Below are 17,059 nucleotides of genomic sequence, written 5' to 3'. Positions count from 1 at the left end.
TCAAATAAATAAATACATAAATGATAATAATAATCATGATAATGGTAAAATAAGATTTAGCAGGGCTGTAGGTTTATGTTAGTCACCACCATGAAATAAAATATCAGTTCAAGACAATAATCCACAATACTGTTGCTGTTGTTTAATTGCATAATTTAATTGCATAAGCAACCCATGAAAATAGTATGACAGAGATATTTCACCAAATCCAAACAAGTACAACCGTGCAAGTTTGAAAACAATATGTTAAACAGCTTTCTACAGAATAAAATGTGATATCATAGGCTTCAGTTTCAAATTTAAGCCTTTGGAAATCTTGTGCTTCAGACCAGACATGTGACATGCCCACCTTACTTTACTGAGAAGACCAACATTAGAAATTAGATGCTCACTCCAGTACAATGTTTTAATAGAATGAGAATACCGATCATGCTGATCAGGACCAGGAGTGTCCAAGTGAATGAATGAATAACTGAATTTACAAATTCATTTAGGAATACATTTTCTATTTTCTATTCATACACAAAAAGGTGATTCCACTTCCCATTTCCAGCTTTTCCCGGCTGCATTTCAAAATCCTTTTCCTCACTATTTAGCCTCTCCTTTTCCCTTTTCATAGCACTTGGGCCGTGAACAAAGAAATTAAGTCTTGAACACAACATAACCCCCTGATTGGTCATTATTTACTCCCTGTAAATTAAATGATTGATCAGATTAGTGAGATGTCATGCAGTTCATGCTCTAATAAAACTGAAAAACGTATCATCTTTTTTCAGTGGGTTGATGATTCTGGCTCACTTATCCACATTTGGATTGGATTAAACTTTTTCAGTTAGAGTTTTGCTATCATTGAAATTTTACACCTTACACACACGCTCACGAGTAAATAACACCCAGAAACTTTGGACCATCACTCAAATACCTTACAAAACAATATGCACAACGTTACACAAGCTTCCTATTCAGTGTGACTTGGTGCTGTAGTTTTTTCTGCATGATTTTCCACAGCAGTGCTCTGTTTCAAAGCAGTTCTCTGCTCTCTCACACAGGGAAACACACTGTCCACATGAAAATCCGACCGGTGCAGATTAGGTCTGAGGCAGACTTGAGTTTTCCTTGCCCTCACAGTCTGAGAAAGGGAGATTAGGTGAGGATTAGAGCCCACTGGACCAGCTGGCCTCCGAATTCATCCTCAAAATATCTCAGGAATGTTGATATCCCCTTCTAATGATGGGAAACATGAAACCTGATGGAGGCGCTGTTCAGTGGCACCACCAGCAGCCAGGTTGCTAGGTAAAGGCTGGGCAGGGACTGCAGTCAAACGCAGATAAAGGCTGATTTATGGTTCCGCGTCACACCAACGCAGAGCCTACGGCGTAGGGCACGCGGGGACGCACACCATACGGTGTGCGTCGCCGCGTACCTTACGCCGTAGGCTACGCCGTCGATTTAACGCGGAACCATAATTCATGTTTAACACTCCAGCAGGTTGGCGCAAGTGAGAGGAACCTGGCTCATTCAAACCAGCTTCAGTTCAAGTCAAGTCAAAGGACACAGCGTTACCTGAAACGCAGACTGAGACTTTAAGGAAATAATCTATTCCTTTTTTTTTTTTGTTCTTGGGTTTTGTTTTTTTTTCTTCTTTTTTTTTGTTGTCAACAGAAGGATCCGCTCTGCTTCAGTAAACTCCAGACTTTGTACAAAGGAGGATCTGTCCGCCCTGCTGCAGGTAGATAACTGTGCACAGGTAGTGTAACACGAAACTGGACCACGTGACCACCGGGGAAGAAACCTGCTTTACATACGAAAGACAAAAAACACATTTTCAGCTGATTGAGCTGCCGGAGAAATGTAATCTGGGAATAAAGTATCCATTAAAGTCTCGTGGGAGCATTTCGTAACTTCTTATGATCCCCGGAGTTCTGAAGAAAAACATTTATTGCGGTTTAATTCCTGACAAGGTGAAGCGGAAGCTGTTCATGCGAGACCTGTTTCCCAGTTTGCTCCTCCGACCATCTGGAAACAGCCGAATCAAAGGTATGTGCTCATTTATCTTATCGAAAACATCCCTTTTTAAACTACGACGGAGTATTAGGGCCAAACTAAGACAAAAACATTTGGAAATTACGAGAATAAAGTCATAATATAATGAGAATAAAGTCGTTGTGAGAATAAAGTCGTAATAGAATAAAGTCGTAATATTATGAGAATAAAGTCGTAATATTACGAGAATAAAGTCGTAAAATTCCGAGAATAAAGTTGTGACATTACGAGAATAAAGTCGTAATGAATAAAGTGGTAATTTATGAGAATAAAGTCATAATATTATGAAAATAAAGTGGTAATTTATGAGAACTCTAACAGGAAGAGCAGTCTTCTCCCTGTGTTAAAATGAAGAATATTGAGCATCTTGTGAAGTTATATTTATATATTTATAATATATTACAACTTTATTCTCGTAATATTACGACTTTATTCTCATAATATTATGACTTTATTCTCATAATTTTACGACTTTATTCTCATTACATTATGACTTTATTCTCGTAATTTCCTTTTTTTATTTTTTTGTTTGGCCCTAATACTCCATCGTACTAAACAAACCGGTTCTGCTTCAATGATCTTTAGGCTACACTAATTGTATAATGGCTCAGGCTGATTTAGGGTTATAATTTGGCTGTAACACACCTTCTTCTATTAATAGAGTATTATTGTCACAGCAGGTTTCATGGTGATTCAACATCAGGCTGAATGTGACTCAGTGTTGTGGTGTCAGCTGCTTGACACAAGCCTGAGATTAAAGAGTTACAAAGTGTGCCGAGAAGGATATGTTTTTTTTTCTCGTTCTTTTTCTTTTTTTTTGTTGCACAACACTGATAATAATGTGTTACCATCTTTTTAAGGGAGGCAATAAAGCCTGAATGTTGGAGCCAAAGAAATGGACCGGAGCTGATGCCTCAGTGTCCCAGTCTGCCCTGACACGGCCCTGCAGGTCACGGAGCAGAGATGGCAGCTTGTCCGGATGTGCTGGCCGTGCCCGGAGTTGTGGTTGGGAGTGTTTTACTGCTGGTGCTCAGCACTAATCCGGTGTGGGGTGAGTTCCTATAGCACTCCCATACAAATGAGCCATCCTTCAGACCACACCTAGACACAAACTCACACCATCAAATCTCAAATAAAGAGCATTAAGGAAGTCATAAACATGTTGTTGTTGAGAACTTCAAATGGAGAGGGGTAATACACTCTGCTTAAAAGGTATATTTGTTTAATGAAAGACTTCAATTTCACCGTGGATTCTGATTTGTTTTGTGACAATGGCCGCCCACTCCTCTAACCCCTGCTATCTGTTATCAAGTTGTACTTTTGTCCTTGGGAGGTTTACTCTTTGCCTCAGTGAATGATTGACTCAGAAGAAGTTAGGGGCAGGTTTCAGTATTCCAAAACAAAACTTTCTTTTTGGCACTGCTCTTTGAATGTCAAACGCAAATACATTTTTCCCATTCTTCCGACTGGTGTGCTGTTTGACTCAGCGATCCTGAGTTTTCCCTCCCACTCATTTGCTTGTGTGCCGATCAAGTGGTTAGAAGGAAGCTCGGTGATGGAACGGAGTAATCACATGGCTGGTCACGCATCAAATGGCTGGTAACAGAGCTTGAATGGTGGAGGATCTGGATTGGTTACAAGAAACTGTCCTCTAGGTTAGAGTCCTTTTACTTTTCTCCTTACTTGGCCTGTGTGCAAGAAAAGAGAAAGTAAAGCTTAATAAATGCATGAAAATAGAATTGAGTTGTTAATTCTTTTCTATCATCTTTCACTTAATTATTTGGTTCGGTATTTAGCCACTGATCCTGCTACTATAAAGGCAGTATATATCAGTTTTTGCTGTACATCCTGTTCACATGTAAACATATTTTGATATTTTATCAAAATTCTATTTGCTTTTTTTCTGTGAACGAACTGACAGCTTTGGTAAAGAATGAAAATGTGAGAAAATAATGATTAGATGATACTAAAACCATGATGTACAACTAACTTGACTGTGTGATAGGGCTTATCTGTCCGCTAATATTGCTACAAATCAATTAAAGGAACATTCTGGACTTAAAACAATTAGATGGCAACAAGTGTAAACCTTTGTTAGAGATGTAAACAACATGAACAGAAGCAGTTTTGAGTGAAATGAGAATGTGTTTGAAGCAAAGTGTCAATTAATGTTAGCACTTGGGGCAGTGGATGTTATTTATATTAAGCGTCTAACAAGATTAACAAATGTTCTTCCATTTAAATGATCGTGCTGATAGGTTCCCAAGAGACAAACTGAGATCATTTCAATTTGTATGTGTACAAAAAGTGCATTAGAACTGATTGTACAGGCAGCTCCCTCTCATGGTGCAGTTGTTTGTCATACAAACTACGACAAAAGGAGCAGGCGTTCATGTTCTGGGCTGCTATCATTTTGCTCAGTTTATAGATATCTAAGTGACGACCAGTTTAATGCGAGCAAATGCTATGACTTTTCATGCCTCTGCGCTTGTTTACCATAGTTTGCATGACATTTGCAGTCAACTTTTACAGACTTACAGGAAGATGACAGGGACAAATACAACTTTTAACACATTCATCGTACACAATTAAAGTTAAAATGACCTCAGTTTGTCAATGTACCTATGCTATCATTTAAGTGAAATAACATTTTTAAGTCTTGACAGAGGCTTTAGTTCAACCAATCCGTTACTTTTACACAAGATGTCAAGCATTTCATTTAAATAGAAAAATATGAACTCTATCACTTTTATATTCAAATGTACAAGTGATGGTCAATTAACACAACTTTATTGGACTAATGATCTGAATCATCTACTATATTAATGAATGTGTTTACACAGGACTTGATTAATTAATTTATTATTCATTTTTGTTCTAGTATTAATAGACATATGTTAAATGATTTTGAATGATGTAATTTATTGACCATATGACGGAGGGAAGGGGAGAGGGGTGTGCTGTTGTTTTTATTTTTATTTACTTATTTATTTATTTTTATTTTTTCCTTTTTTTTAATTTATTTTTTCTTTTTCTTATTTTATTTTATTTTATTCTTTTTCTTCTCATTATTTATTTATTTATTTTGGTTTAATTAATGTTATGAAAAGTAAATAAAAAAGGGGGGGAAATATTGATAATTATATTGTTATTGTAATCTTATTTTTAGTAGAAGCCAAGTTGGATTATTAGTTGATATTTCTCAGTTGTCCTGCTCACTACCTGTACAGTCCCCAGACTGTATGTAGAAAACAACAAGCAATGAGAAATATAAATGTTATGTGATGCCACAGACACCAGTTTGATGTTTGTGCTGTTTTTACAGGGAATTACACCACGCCTTTAAATGAACAGAGGTCTAATAACACTTCGGTGAGTGAGAAGCCTTCCTCAGAAACAAACAATGGTGTCTGTCATTAGTGATGTGTCAGTGGTGATTATCCGGTACTTTTTGTTGTTTGCAGGGAGCCAACATTGCAGCTATTGTGGCCCCAACGGTCACTCTTGGTGTTCTGGCCATAGTCTCGGGGGTTCTCGCCTGGCTGTTCTGCGTGGTGAAGAAGAAAAGGCAGACGGAAGGGACGTACAGACCCAGCGCCGAGGAGCAGTCTGGTACTCGCTCAGCGACCGCACCAGATGCACTAAAGTTACCAAAGGAGGAAAGACTTATTTGACATTTATGCTGCATATTTGAGCCTGGCTTCCATGAGGTGCGAGACAAAGCACTCCCTGGACAGGTCTGATAACTTAAAGCAAACATCTTCAAGCTCAAGAGGGGGCAAGGAATAGGAGCCGAACTCCATTCACTCACTGCTTCTTTTCAACAAGCATTGACTGTTACTCCGTGGTACTCTGACGACGAGCACTGGATGGATCTTATTGTGGAGTTTAAGAATGACTGAACAATTCAACGTGGTCTGAATGTTCATGCAGCACAGCTGGAACAGAAGCTGCAGTATTTTATAACCACTAACGCCGTAGAAGATGTTTCTCTTCCATCAGTAGCTGCAAATGATTTATGAATTCACAATTTCACTGAAAAAGAAAAAAATGATGCTTAAATTCTTACCTCAGAATCTTTTTCTTTCGTTTGCCGTTTCAGTCCGTACCATTTGAAAAGGATGACAATGACAATCTGTTTTATTCTATTTCATTATTTGATGAATGCACTCACACAGTTCAATGTAAATTCACTTGATTTCCAGGAACCTGTTTTGTGATGGAAGTCAGGTTTTACCTGGAAATTACATTTTATTGTTTACACTTTTAAGTATTCTTTAAAGTCATACTATTTAAATATCTTGTTAGATTAACGATGAAACACACAATTAATTATAATCAAGCAGAGATCCTGCAGTGGCACGGCATGCCTATTCATGCTTTGGTATAATTAAATGTACCGGTACATTTCTATAATGTTTGTTTAATAAAACTTCTTAAAGCATTTTAAAGTCTCATGAGTCACCAGAAGGAGATGGAAAATGTCCCTGGTGGGAGGAATATCTTGACTCCAGATAATTAATAGAGAAAAAAAATGTTCAAAGTTATTATTTTTCTTCATAATACATGTGTTCACTGATTATGTACCAAAAGGATGAAGAATCAAATAGCATGTTGGCGTGAACAGTCTAGAGAGCATTTTTATAAAAGTGAAAAACTTCTTAACGGACTAAAATGTAAGTGAACAAAGTTAGAGGCTATAACGATGTATTTGTACATTTATTCTCAAGAGGATGAAGCAGTCCGGTATTCCTGGTTAGTGGGTTGTGAAAAGCTCCTCAGGTCTCAAAGGCCTGAAGAGTCACCTAGTGAACCTTTTTAGGAGAAGCAGGGTTTCCTGTTTAAATGTATGGCATTCCCAAGGATCTACAGTATTAACTCGTTTGTCTTTACATTTCAGCTTCAGCTTTAGTTTTTTTTTTTTTTTTCTCGGGGACAAAGACAAACGAAGACAAAATTATACAGCTTCAGCGACTTGTAAAGTTATCTAGTTAATGGCACAAAAAAATCCTCATGAGGCAACCTTTGATCACATTTGTACGGCTTTTCTCCATTGATATAGAAATCAAAGTACAGGCAAGGTCAATTTTGAACAAACTTTAGAAATTTAAGGTGAATTTAGAAGTCTTTATACCAGAGTCCTGACCGAGAGAGCAGCAGCACAAAGACTATTACTTCAATAGTCTATTACCCAATCATCAAAACAAAAAAGATCTTTCAAATCCCCCTGTGTCACTACAGTCACACATTTCTGCTGAGCATCAGACGAGTAACCATCCGTAAATCTCACATTCAAACCTGAGTGTACGAGAGAGAGCCACCGAAACGCTGAGTCATTGTTAGCATATCTCTGATAATAACCAGTAGCGAGACGTGCTGTGATGTGCCAGCTAATGTTTTTAACTGACAACAAGCCTCTCTGACTGCAGACTTCGCCGTCCTCTGTGCAGCTGGTGCTTCTGTGTGGTATCAAGCAGTTACTGAACACATCCACGTAACCACACAGTGCAATATTCTCATTAAGGAGGAAACATTTAAAGATCTTGGTCAAATAACATAATCACTTCTATTTCAGAAGCCAAAGACACTTTTGGTGGAGTGGGACCTCCTCTTTTGCCGATCACATTTTAGTTTTAACACGTGCTTCTAAAACGTTCAAGGCTGCAGATGTAACCAACCGAAATACATTCCCACAGTTCTGGTTCTTCTGAACTTCCAAGGGAACGTATCAAGTTGTCTCCAGAACTCCCCGTTCATAACTTATCATCGAACTGCAATTTTCAAAAAAGAAGATGTTTATGGAAAGCTAATCTGACTGAACTTTAATCAAAACACATTTAGAGAACTAACCATTCTCTATGGAGGGACAATCATATATAACTATATTTTAAGAGGATTGATGATAGAATCAAATAACTGCTGTATTTGAGGGGAAAAGGTCGGGACTCAACTAATAAAATTGAAATCTCCCAAGAAAAATTATCCACTACGTTCTCTAATGGTTTATCATTGGAAAATTAAACAACAAATTAGATAACATTATGATAAAGAATTTAAAAAAAAATGTAACAAATATTTAACCACTACTGATTTCTGCAAGATTTAGGTCAAGACCCACCAAATGTAACTTGTCACAACAGAAATATTCAGATCTAAAACACAACCCTGGTGAGTAACATTGACTTCACCAGGTTTGAATAAATACCCTACAAATGGAGCTTAGAGTTAAAGACTTGTATTTGTTGAGGTGTTAAGGTGGCTCAGAGGCAACACTCATATCAAGTTACATTTCAGATCTGAAGTGATATTATGAATCAGAAAACACAAAACTACAAGTATGGAAATTGTTTTTTGTTTATTCCTGCCTAAGCAATGCTTGCATATGTTTTAAGTTCTTGGGGGGAAAAAAGGAGCATCTTAATATTAAGTGATATAAAGTGACAAATCAGGAGAATTTCATAAATAATTTCACAGCTCCTGAGCACCAAACATGTCAACTAAACAAAGGTGATTGTGTTTGATCAGGAATTTTAAACACAAAAGATAATATGATGGCATTTTATACAAAACTTTGATGTAATTTATCGAAAAATGTGAAAATCTGCATAAACGGACTTCCACTAATTATAACAGTAATTGTACCCACAAACTAAGTCTGCGTGGCACATGCTGTTATTTTTATTTCCAAAATGAATGAAAATCCCAAGTGTGTAGGTGGAGTTAAGAGAACTTCTACTGTGCGTAATTAAATCAAAAACCACAATGAGGCCATCTTTGATCAGAGGAGCTGCACCGTCAGCTTATTAATGACAGCAAACAATCAGAATTTACATGGCTGACCACAAGAGTTAAACTGCTTTGAAGCAGGCTAATGAAATATTTCTCTGATAGATGTAATAATTATTTTTTGTCCACTTGTCTGCATGTTGCAGGCTGGACTGCAAATTACTGCGAGCTAAAAAAAAATGAATCCATCAAAAATCCAAACATCAAACACAGAGTAAGCCTTTCAGTGTGATTTTAATAATTTTTCACTTTCGAGCCTTCACATTTAAAGTGCTTGCTCTTAAACATGGCAACGGCAGAACATGAGAATGCAAAAATCCAGAGCATTCACAACGAAATATTTGAACCAAAAACGTCACCAGTACCAGTCAACATTGTCATCTACTACTGGAGTAACTGTGCATTCACTACAGACAAAATATTTGAACCCAAGACATCACTAGTGCACTACTGCTGCATCGGTAATCCCCCATAATGCACTGCAGCTTTTATTTCTTGCATCTCATTTGTTTAATTATTTTTAACTGATGTCTGTCTGTCTTTAATTACTGCTTTTAAACTTATTTCTACAGTGGTACTTTTAAATCTGAGTTTCAAAACGTAATCATATTTTAAATCCAGTAAACTTTGTGGGTTAGAGTCCCTCAGGTTTGGGTCCTGGAAATTCTATTTTGTTTTATTGCTGTTTTTTTGTTTAAACTTTAAATCATGCTTTTTATTTATGTTTTATTGTCTTCGTAAAGCACTTTGAATCACCTTGTTTTGGAATTGTGCCAAAAGTTGCCTTGCCTTGCCCAGCCTAGTCTAGCCTAGCCTTGCAGCATTGCCTTGCCTTTCTTGCCTTGCCTGGTGCCAGTTAACACCAGGTTCTAACACTGGAGCAACCAGGACGTAACAGATCACAGCGAGCTGTGATCCAACTCGTTCGAAGAGACAGAACGTTGGATTCAAGATGGAGACGGGATGGAGAAGACGGAGTTGGGGTGGGGGATTGGTGAGGTGAGATGAAGGTTTGCCAGCTGTTTTTACGCAATGTCTTCATCCCCCTCTTCTTCGAACTCGCCCTCCTCCGCGGTGGCGTCCTGGTACTGCTGGTACTCAGACACCAGGTCATTCATGTTGCTTTCTGCCTCGGTGAACTCCATTTCATCCATGCCCTCGCCGGTGTACCAGTGCAGGAAGGCCTTACGGCGGAACATGGCAGTGAACTGCTCAGAGATGCGCTTGAACAGCTCCTGGATGGCCGTGCTGTTGCCGATGAAGGTGGCGGCCATCTTGAGGCCGCGCGGTGGGATGTCACAGACGGCCGTCTTCACATTGTTGGGGATCCATTCCACAAAGTAGCTGCTGTTCTTGTTCTGCACGTTCAGCATCTGCTCGTCGACCTCCTTCATGGACATGCGGCCCCTGAAGACGGCGGCGACGGTAAGGTAGCGGCCGTGGCGCGGGTCGCACGCGGCCATCATGTTCTTGGCATCGAACATCTGCTGGGTGAGCTCGGGAACAGACAGCGCACGATACTGCTGGCTGCCCCGGCTCGTGAGGGGGGCGAAGCCCGGCATGAAGAAGTGCAGGCGGGGGAACGGCACCATGTTAACGGCCAATTTACGGAGATCGGCGTTGAGCTGGCCGGGGAAACGCAGACAGGTGGTCACCCCGCTCATCGTGGCAGACACCAAATGGTTGAGATCGCCGTAGGTGGGGGTGGTGAGCTTCAGCGTGCGGAAGCAGATATCGTACAAAGCTTCATTGTCAATGCAGTAGGTCTCGTCGGTGTTCTCGACCAGCTGGTGGACGGAGAGGGTGGCGTTGTAGGGCTCCACCACGGTGTCTGACACTTTGGGCGAAGGGACCACGCTGAAAGTGTTCATGATGCGATCGGGGTACTCCTCGCGAATCTTGCTGATGAGCAGGGTGCCCATACCAGAGCCGGTGCCACCGCCCAGAGAGTGAGTGAGCTGGAAGCCCTGCAGGCAATCGCAGCCTTCAGCCTCTTTCCTCACTACGTCCATGACGGAGTCCACCAGCTCAGCTCCCTCAGTGTAGTGGCCCTTGGCCCAGTTGTTCCCAGCCCCACTCTGACCTGGAGACAAAAATACCCTTTTAATGATGGAGGATGCACGTGCAAAGTCACATTCAGGCAGTACTCGAGTTGAGGGGGGATGAGGGGGGATGGCATCCCCCCTGAAATAAAAACGGTCCAAATCACCCCCCCTGTAAAACTGCCATCCCCCATTTCCATCCCTTATGTCATTTCATCAATGAATGTGGTTTTACTGCTATTTCAACATTTAGAGTCATCACCAGAAAAATAACACCAGAAAAATAACTTATATGACAATTTTCACCTGTTTCAAGTAAATTTTCACTTGAAATAAGTAGAAAATCTGCCAATGGGACAAGATTTATCTTCTCATTACAAGCAATAAAATCTTGTTCCACATGCAGATTTTTCTAGGAAAATTGTTGTTTTTTCCAGTGATGAGTCTTGTTTTAAGTGTAATGAGATTTTTTTTACTAAAATGAGACATTTTCACTAGAAATAAGACAAATATTCTTGTTACGATTTTGAGTTTTTGCAGTGATCCATTTTATTTATCCTGTGAAGGACAGAGGCATATTGATAAGTTCAGAAAACTGTTTTTTATTTTTGTGTTTTGATGAATTTGATGTAAGCCCAGTGGATATTTAAAGCTTATAGAAGGCTGCAGAATTTCTACAGGTGTTTTGGTCAGTGCTATTATTTGTAATATATTATATTATTTGTAATATATTATTTGTAATCAGCACAAATTATCTGTCCCCATATGATAAAATCCACCATCCCCCCTGATTTTTTTTTACAACTCGAGTACTGCATTCAGGATTCAAAATTCACACGGCTCACCAAAGACGAAGTTGTCGGGTCTGAAGATTTGTCCAAATTGACCAGACCGGACCGAGTCCATGGTCCCGGGCTCCAGATCCACGAGGATAGCGCGGGGTACATACTTTCCACCTGAAATGTGGATCAACAGCAGACTAACTTGTAAATCTACTCAGATGAAATCCCACAGCAGTAGAGGGAAACAAGCATCTTCTGTTTGTGCTGCATCCTCCAGCTGGATCTGCAGCCCACCTGTCGCCTCGTTGTAGTAGACGCTGATCCTGTCGAGCTGCAGGTCGCTGTCTCCGTTGTAAGTACCGGTGGGATCGATGCCGTGCTCGTCACTGATCACCTCCCAGAACTGGGAAAATAGGTGGCATGATGGAAAAGATGGGACACAAAGTTGATCTTATCCTGAGGTTTTTTTTTTGTTTTTTTTTCTTCTCGTACTGCACTACTTTTATTTTTTATTCCCCTGTATATACTGTTTATATTTTGTAATTATATATTTTTTACTTTTTTCATCCTTCATGTGTGTTGTGTGTACTGCTGCTGCACAGAGCAAATTTCCCCACTGAGGGATGAATAAAGGACTATCTATTTATCTATCTATCTCTAAACAACATACAAGACAACAAAGAAGCAAAAAGCTTTTTTAGTTGTTTTTTTTATAAAAACAAAAGCTATTTTAGCTATTTTATCTTTTAAAGAAAGCTATGATTGATAATGGCCATTATATGTGTAAAGCTGGTAGAAGGAGCAGCCTTTTAATGTGAAATGCTGTCTCAAGACTAATGAAAAAGATGGGAATAATAATGATATTTCATACTACAAAAGGCGTAAAAAGGTGCATAAGCTGAACAAAATTGGCCAGTTCTGAGGCAAATAAAGCAAAATATTTCATTTCATGCATTCTTTTCTGCAGTCTTTTAGTGAAACTAGTATTGTGAAATATCATCGCTCTGAGTTTCTTCCAGAAAATTCCTCGAGGATCAGGATGGATCCGTGCGCTCCCTCGGGGGGAAACCTTCAGCAATCACATCCCCTGCAGAAAAAAACTGATGAAAAGTCAAAAGTACCTTTGCTCCGATCTGGTTTCCGCATTGGCCGGCCTGCAAATGCACAATTTCGCGCATTTTGGACAGTTGGGTTGGAAGAAAGTGGAGTGGGAGACGGGAAAGTGAGCTGCAGAGAGAACCACAGGATGATGCTCCTTCCCCGGATAATAACCGAGCGCTTCTGCTGCGCCGCCTCTAGAAGCGTCTACTGGCCCGTAGTGGTGGTGCAGCGTGACGTCAGCGCCATGCCAATCAACGACGGGAGGAGAGTGGGCGGGGCCAAACAGAGTGGGCGGGGCCTAACCTGCTGGAAATGGCGCATCACTGATCAATAAAATGACTTTCATTTTCTCACGGACCGAGTGACCCCAACGTGCATGGACCCACATCAGGGTCAAAACTCTGAAACTATAGGAGACATACAGTACCAGAGACTCTAAACTTATACGAAGCCCCTCATTTCTCTGACGCTGCGTGGGTTGGTTTCTGCTGCACGTGAATTTAGTTTAGTTTAGTTTATTTGCACATAAAAATATACAACCGTTTTAGATAGATAAATAGATAGATAGACTTTATTGTCATTGTGCTCAGGTTGCAACGAGATTGGTTGGGATGTTCCCACCAAAGTGCAAAGGAAGCAAAAATAAGAGGAATAAATAAGTATGAAAGGCACAGTATAAAAAAAAAAACATAAAAGCAATACAAACAATGTCTGGATAAAGTGCAACAAACTGTGACCTAGACATCACTCCCACATCATTCAAAAAAAAAAAATATTATTTGTAGTCCTACTTGAGTTTTAAAAGTACAGACGAACAGTGTGTAGAAAAAAAAGGAAATAAAAAAAAGAAATACAATATAACAGAAAATGTGCGGGAGGAACCAAAAAAAACCCATAAGGGCTTGTCGAGTGGTCCTCCTATAATTAAACAAGCAATATCTACAGAAATATGTAAAACATAGGACAACTAAAGAAAATAAGCAAAATTCCTAGAAAACAAAAACAGGAATCGAATGAGGGTTTGCAGAGAAGTACTGAAAATGAATGGTTAAGCTTTCCTAAGTTGGGCTAGCAAAAATGTTGTGATTTGTTTTTTGAAATTATTTGTACTCGAGCATTCTCTAATATGGTGTGGTAAGGTGTTCCAATAAAGATGAACCTCTGAAACTAATTGAAAATTGGGAAAAGGTATTGGGAATTTAATTGAAATAAAGAATGAAAACAGGTTGGAAGTAGCTTGTGAATGGATTGATAGACAAATAGACAAATCTGAAAAAACATTTACAGCAAAAATAGGGAGAATACTTAGGGATTGGAACAATTGGGTGGATCTAGTAACTCTGGAAAATGTAATCATTTTGATAAAACGTTTTTGCAGGATAAAAATACAGTGAATGATCCAAAATGAAAGCCCCCATGCCTTCAGATATTACATATATGAATTACATCGTACTGATGGATCCATTTGAACATAAAGGAACATCCACCAAAACTGACGTACTTTACATATTTTAATTTGATGCTCTCAACCAGCATGGGGTCATCGTAATAGGCCTTGTCGGACTGGAGGTATAGAACTTCTTTAATCTGACTTTGAGGTCAATAAAATTCCTATTCACTTATCAAAATGTTCACAAACAGGCACATTTCCCCACATAAATATAAATATAAAATATATAAAATATAACATTAAATACAAAATTAAATCAATATTTCATGATAAATGGATCATTGGATTATTGAGCGCTTTTAAAAGATCTCAAAGACGCTTCACAGACACAAAGATAAAACATTGAGATCAAGAAAATTAAAAAGCACAGGATTAAAAAAAAGATAAGAGATAAAAGATAAGTATATAGATAAGAACTAATATACAGTAGTCTTATTCTGTTAAAGGGATACTCCAGAGGTTTGTTTTGTTATTCAATAAACACAGGGAACTAGTAAGGAACCAATACTGAACGCTGAAAAAGAGAAAAGCAGGGTATAACAGGGACATCATGAGTTTTAATGGTGGAGGATGTGGAGGTGCCCCATCCTGACAAGCTGGGGTATGTTAGTCAGGAAGTCCTTGATCCACAGACAAAGGGAGGTTCCAAGCTGCAACGGGGTGCAATGGGGTGTATGAGGCTGAAAACGTGATGAAGTCATTCACATTCCCTACAGAAGACCGTGAGAAGGACTTTGACTTTGTTTTGAAACAGTCTGATGAGTACTTTGTTCCTTAAAAGAATGTGTTACATGAGAGAGCCCAGTTCCATTTGCGAATACAGAAACCAGATGAGAAAGCGGAGAATTTCATATGTGCACTATGAGCTGTCTGAAACTTGTGAGAAGAAAGAAAGAAAAATGAAAATAACAGAGACAGACTCGTTGTGGGAATATGGGATAAAGAGTTGTCAAAGAGACTGCAACTCACCAAAGACCTAACACTGGATACAGCAGTACAGATAAGATGGTCAGACAGGCAGAGGACGTGGAGCAACAAATTATTCAACAGGGGGAGCCCTCGCGCTGCATACAGGATACACCAGCGTAAATGGCAGACTGGAAAAGGGTCACAGATGTCACACAGACCAGGGAAACCTGATAAAAGAGAAACCAAATCTAAACAAAGCTGGGGATGTCATGCAGAAAGGAGCGAGGAGAGATGTACAAGATGTGGGAAAACACAACATAAAGGGAAATCAGCTTGCTCTGCACAAGATTCTGTATGCAGGAGATGCAACAAAAAGGGACACTGTATGTGCCGGTCAAAAGGAGTAAATGAGGTAAGAGAGGAAACAAGCAGAGAGGATTCATTCTACCTCGGCACCAGACAAATGGACAGTGTCTTTAAAGATAGGTCAAATACCAGCAAAATGTAAGATTGATACTGGGGCCAATGCCACTATGATACATTATGGCACATATAAAGCACTAATGCAAACACCAGTTCTGAGTTAAGCAGACATTCCTCTAAGCAGCCCGGGTGGACCCTTAAAATGCATAGGGTTTTTCAAAACAACTTTCAACTACAAAGAGAAGCACCATGAAACTAAGGTCTATGTAGTCAGAGGCCCAATGGTCAACAATTTGCTGGGAAGGAAAGCAGCCAGAGCCCTGGGCTTAGTGAAGAGAGTGGAGGAGGTAAGGGGAGCATTTGGTGAATATGGCACACTGAAGACGGAGCCTGTCAAAATTCCCTACGCACTGACAACAGCTCGAGTGCCACTGCCCCTATTACCCAAAGTCAAAGAGGAACTTAACTTAACTTTGGGGGTGATTGAAAAAGTCCCCCAACCAACTGACTGGTGCAGCCCAATAGTACCCGTGATGAATGCAAAAGGAAAACTGCGCATCTGCGTGGACATGAAAAGAGTGAATGATCAAATAAAAAGAGAAAGATACACGCTGCCCACTACAGAAGAAGTCCTTGCAAAGTTACAGTTTTTCTCAATTGGTTTGGTACATTTCTCACATCAGAATTGAAATTCTCAAAAGTTCTTGTTCAGTTTTCACATCATCATGCCATTTGTGCAGATGAAAAAGGCAGTTTCTCATTGCACTGAACAAATTGCAAATGCTTTTGTCCATCCATGCAAATGATTGTGTACAATTCTCAGTTTTTTCGTACATTATCAATTGCTTTTGTCATGCTAATCAAAATGCTTTGTTCTAGGAATCTATCAAATAGTCTCTTTCCCCAAAACATTTAGGCTATAGTTCATCATATAAGTCTTCACATGCAAAATGATTTACCAAGCCATCATAACATGTCAAGCATATATACATTTCCATAAGACATTTGTCTGTAAATATGATCTAAATTGGTAAATTCCTCCCAGGTGAATCTAGACTTTCTCTAATGAAAAGAGTTGATCAACCAATGATCGACAGTTTTCTGAATGAGCTCAAGGGAGCATCTCATGATCTACTGGGGAGTATGTAGGTAACCAGAGCACAATAGAAGAATAAGAATAAGAATAAGAATAAGTATTCTTATGTATAGGCTACTCAAATAGAAAACAACACACAATTCTTTACTGTAACAACAACTACGTAATATTTTACAGTATGAGTAGGAATGCTAGAAGAAGTGCAGTGTTGTAGGGGCCAAGGGTGGCATGGTGATGGAGGACGCCGTGGTGATTGAGTCCAGTTTGCCAGTTTGAGCAACATTTATTTATTTTTCTTATTTATTTACTTTGTTTCTTTCTTTCTCTCATATATATATATGAGAATTTGTGGCCTAACAGACAGGAACGGGAAGAAGCTGAAGATCAGGATTGAGATTAGAATTTGGGGAGTTGTTCATATTTTTTT

General features: G+C 39.3%; 2 protein-coding genes across 2 annotated transcripts; one reads left to right on the top strand and one right to left on the bottom strand.

The window, feature by feature from the left end:
• Positions 1-1,612: 1,612 nt before the first annotated feature.
• On the top strand, positions 1,613-5,839 carry crb3a (crumbs homolog 3a). The gene is made up of 5 exons (XM_061711531.1): positions 1,613-1,729; positions 1,962-2,037; positions 2,904-3,094; positions 5,369-5,415; positions 5,508-5,839. Exons 3-5 carry the CDS (start codon positions 3,007-3,009, stop codon positions 5,715-5,717), a joined length of 345 nt encoding a protein of 114 aa, XP_061567515.1. The 5' UTR covers positions 1,613-1,729; positions 1,962-2,037; positions 2,904-3,006; the 3' UTR covers positions 5,718-5,839.
• Positions 5,840-9,167: 3,328 nt separating this feature from the next.
• On the bottom strand, positions 9,168-12,922 carry tubb4bl (tubulin, beta 4B class IVb-like). The gene is made up of 4 exons (XM_061712861.1): positions 12,775-12,922; positions 11,948-12,056; positions 11,717-11,827; positions 9,168-10,912 (listed from the first exon to the last, which is right to left on the bottom strand). Exons 1-4 carry the CDS (start codon positions 12,829-12,831, stop codon positions 9,855-9,857), a joined length of 1,335 nt encoding a protein of 444 aa, XP_061568845.1. The 5' UTR covers positions 12,832-12,922; the 3' UTR covers positions 9,168-9,854.
• Between the last annotated feature and the right edge of the window lie 4,137 nt (positions 12,923-17,059).

This window comes from Cololabis saira, chromosome 21, assembly GCF_033807715.1.
Source record: "Cololabis saira isolate AMF1-May2022 chromosome 21, fColSai1.1, whole genome shotgun sequence".
In the NCBI taxonomy this organism is placed as follows: domain Eukaryota; kingdom Metazoa; phylum Chordata; class Actinopteri; order Beloniformes; family Belonidae; genus Cololabis; species Cololabis saira.
Note: the sequence above shows the minus strand (reverse complement) of the source record. Positions and strands in the feature narration are given on the sequence as shown.